This window comes from Solea senegalensis, linkage group LG7 (genome assembly GCF_019176455.1).
Source record: "Solea senegalensis isolate Sse05_10M linkage group LG7, IFAPA_SoseM_1, whole genome shotgun sequence".
Lineage (NCBI taxonomy): Eukaryota > Metazoa > Chordata > Actinopteri > Pleuronectiformes > Soleidae > Solea > Solea senegalensis.
In genome coordinates this window covers 1,228,910-1,232,177 of record NC_058027.1, presented here as the reverse complement: position 1 = coordinate 1,232,177, position 3,268 = coordinate 1,228,910, and the positions used below count along the sequence as shown (strand labels likewise).

Sequence of the window (3,268 nt, the reverse complement as noted above, 5' to 3'; positions counted from 1 at the left end):
ATTTAATCAGTTACACAACGCTTGTTTCTTTCCAGATCTCAAATTCATCACTGCCGTGTGCTTTTCTGGCTGACATGGAAGTTCACTGAGTCAGGGAGTGCCCCGAACGCCGACTGTAGAAACATTCCTTCAATTTTTACTGTATACAATTGACCGGTCGGACTGAAAGGAGAGGAAACAAAAAGCTAGAACTATGACCTTTAAGTTCAAATATTTTCCTCTGGGATTAGTTAGATTTCTAACTCCCCCTATAGAAAGCAGTCGAATAATGAATGGATGATTTATATATATATACATGTATATATATGTATATATATATATATGTGTGTGTGTGTACATCTGATAACCTTTGATTGATTTCTATAAAGAACACACACACACACATACACACACACCCTGAAATAAATCTTTTAAGTATTTCAAACTTGGCTGTTGCCACATTTGTCCTTTTAAATTTGGATTTTTACTCTAAATGCTTCTTCTCTTTTTCCCCTCCCTGTATTGCGTCGTACCCCACGGGGAGCAGCGGCAGCAGCAGCAGCAGCAGCAGCGTTGCAGTGGGTAGGGTGGGGGTAAAGGATGAGAGACTGTGTGTGTCAGTGAGCGAGCCCCTCCCACCTCCTGTATAAAGGCACCGTGTCTGGTGTTGTAGCAGTTATTAGCAGAGTGACACAGCTGCCTCACAGAACCAGTGGCAATTTTGAAGAAACTTGTGGAGTTAAACACTCAGGAGGAACTTTCCCTTCCAGCTGAGTTGTCAGAGAATCACAGGTATGTGACTCCTTTTCCTTTTTTTCTTCCTTTCTTTTAAAAAGGGCAGCTTTTATTTGGACAGATTGGTGCATGCTCACACTGATGGCTCTATCCTTGTTTTTATGAGGTCAAGGCACAAGTGTACAGGTTATCCGATCATCATGTGCCTTTAACATGTAAAGCATCCAGCAGAGTACATGATACATCGTTACCTGCTGCACTCGTGTGTCAGGTTTGTTTTAATACGCTGATCTGATTTGAAAGGCATTGTGGGTTTTGTTGAACTTTTGAGCACAGCCTATTTTGAGCCCCTCGTGGGGTAGACTGTGTCCTTCACATTACTGGCCAGAGGCCCAAAGCACAGTTGTAGGTTTACTTAACCGAGCAAAATCTGACCTTAGCTTAACTTTTTAAATAAATGAATGATAAGTGCAAATAACTTGGCTTTTGGACTCTTGTGTAAGTCAGCATCCGTGTGGCATTCCAGGGACTACTGTATGAGGGAATTTAATACAGTTAAATATTAATTTACAGCACGAATGATTGACTCAAAATGATTTCCTTTGCTTTCCATAGGAGCCAAAAATGAAACTGATCCTGCAATCCATCCTCTGTTGCTGCCTTCTGGCAACAGTAGCACACTGTGTGGAGGTCGAAGTCAATCCACAGTTGAAGAAAAGGTGAGAAGATTTCATGTGATTCGAGATGTCACCTGTGCTACCTGTGCGCTGAGGTACTAATGGACCTTCTTTTCCTCCTCTCCCAGGCTAAGCATATGGCTGGAGCGCAGATTGAGACGGGACCTTGACAGTGTATCAGTAGACAAGACAGCAGAGTCTGAGAGCTTTGTCAGAGCAGAAGATATCAGGGATAACCTGCTGCCACATTCCAGGTAAGATACCAACCATGCAACTATCTCTATAACCAGATTTCTCTGGAATGAACAGCATGCATTAATGTCCTCTTGTCTCTCCTTCTCTCCTCCAGCAGTGACAACACTATCCGAACCAAGAGGTCAAAAAACACAGCCAACCAGTCAAAAAGTAAGGGTTGCTCACTAGGCACCTGCACCGTGCACGACCTGGCACACCGCCTGCACCAGCTCAACAGCAAGCTCAAGAACGAGGTGGCCCCCGCCATCAAGATCAGCCCGATAGGATACGGCCGCAGGCGTCGGTCTCTTCCTCAGGACAGAGTCGCACAGAGGGAAGAGCGAGACGGGCTGAGGCCTGAGTGGAGGATGAGTGACTCACAGGTTCATAAGCTCACTGCTCTCCTCAAACGGACATGAGCGGGACTTTGCAAGAGGAGTTTGTGACGAAAAGCAAGCGAGGAGCAGAGAGTGTCCTCTCTACTCTGTTTTTATGACTTTCAAAATGCCTCAGACTCTTGTCAAGAACTCTCCAGCACATTTTTTTTTTTTTTAATCTTTCCAGGCATGAGAGTCAGACCCAGGACTGCGTTACACTGAGTTCCTCCAGAGGCTGAGTGTGTTGCAGCTCAGCGGTGTAGATAGTGCAAAACAAAACTGCAGCAAGCGTGCAGACACTGGACGGCACAGCGTGGCGGAAAACTACAGGTGCTGCTCTCTGCTTGGCGGGGAGGCAAAGGAAGAGTGCTCATACCTGGCAAAGAGGGAACTCTCTTCCAAACATGGCGGGACTTTACACACTTATTCCTCAAGGCCAGGACTTATAGAAGTGCTATCCTCTAAGGATTATACTAATGTGTTCAAACTGTCAGTACTTGTGTGCACTTTTCCATGTGGACTTGAGGTCAAATGAATCATCAGGAAAAGACATCTCTTTCATCACAATGCCAAACAAGAAGATAGGCCACAGAGCCGCGAGGCTCTCGGTCTATGTTACGATTTGGACGCTGTAAAATGGAAAATGCCTTTGATTCTGTGATATACGTGCCGGTCCATGATGGACTGAACTATACTTGAAAATTGTTATTGTTTGTACAAAAAACATGTGCAATCTATATTTGTTTGTATCGCAGGTATGTGTATATATGAATCCCTTTATTTAAATATTATATAGAGGTTACATTAAAGTACTTTTGCAGATAGAACTATTTTTGTACAGGAAGAAATATATATGGGCATTGTAGCTATGTGTCATTATTCTTTAATGCAAACTGTGGTAATAGGAAAATCTCTTTTATAGGTATATATATTATATATTTGTAAATGTGCTCTATTTTATTTGTGTCAAAGCAATAACGATGTCACTCAATAAAGATTTTTTGCATACAAAGTCACGACCTCGTCCAGACCCTTTGCTTCGCACTCGTGTAAACTCAAAGTGACATTCTATTGTCTGGAGTGCAACGCTATACAGACACAAAGCACCTGGTCTCTGTTAAGTGATTACAGGGTCTCATTAGAGCCCCCCCCCCCCTTAAAAGAAGGGCAGACAGGGTGCCAGGCACATTCCTGCTTGGTTAAGCTCATATTTGTTGGCTCACCCCACACCATGCAGCAGCCCTGAAGCCATCAGAGGAGGCTGCG

General features: G+C 43.8%; 1 protein-coding gene across 2 annotated transcripts; it reads left to right on the top strand.

The window, feature by feature from the left end:
- The first annotated feature begins 642 nt into the window (after positions 1-642).
- Positions 643-3,018, top strand: adma (adrenomedullin a). 2 transcript variants are annotated; one of them, XM_044030525.1, is made up of 4 exons: positions 643-771; positions 1,330-1,433; positions 1,520-1,645; positions 1,744-3,018. In XM_044030525.1, exons 2-4 carry the CDS (start codon positions 1,339-1,341, stop codon positions 2,042-2,044), a joined length of 522 nt encoding a protein of 173 aa, XP_043886460.1. In that variant the 5' UTR covers positions 643-771; positions 1,330-1,338; the 3' UTR covers positions 2,045-3,018. The 2 variants fall into 2 exon arrangements, with proteins under 2 accessions (XP_043886460.1, XP_043886458.1); XM_044030523.1 differs by having other exon boundaries at positions 1,741-3,018.
- Positions 3,019-3,268: the final 250 nt, after the last annotated feature.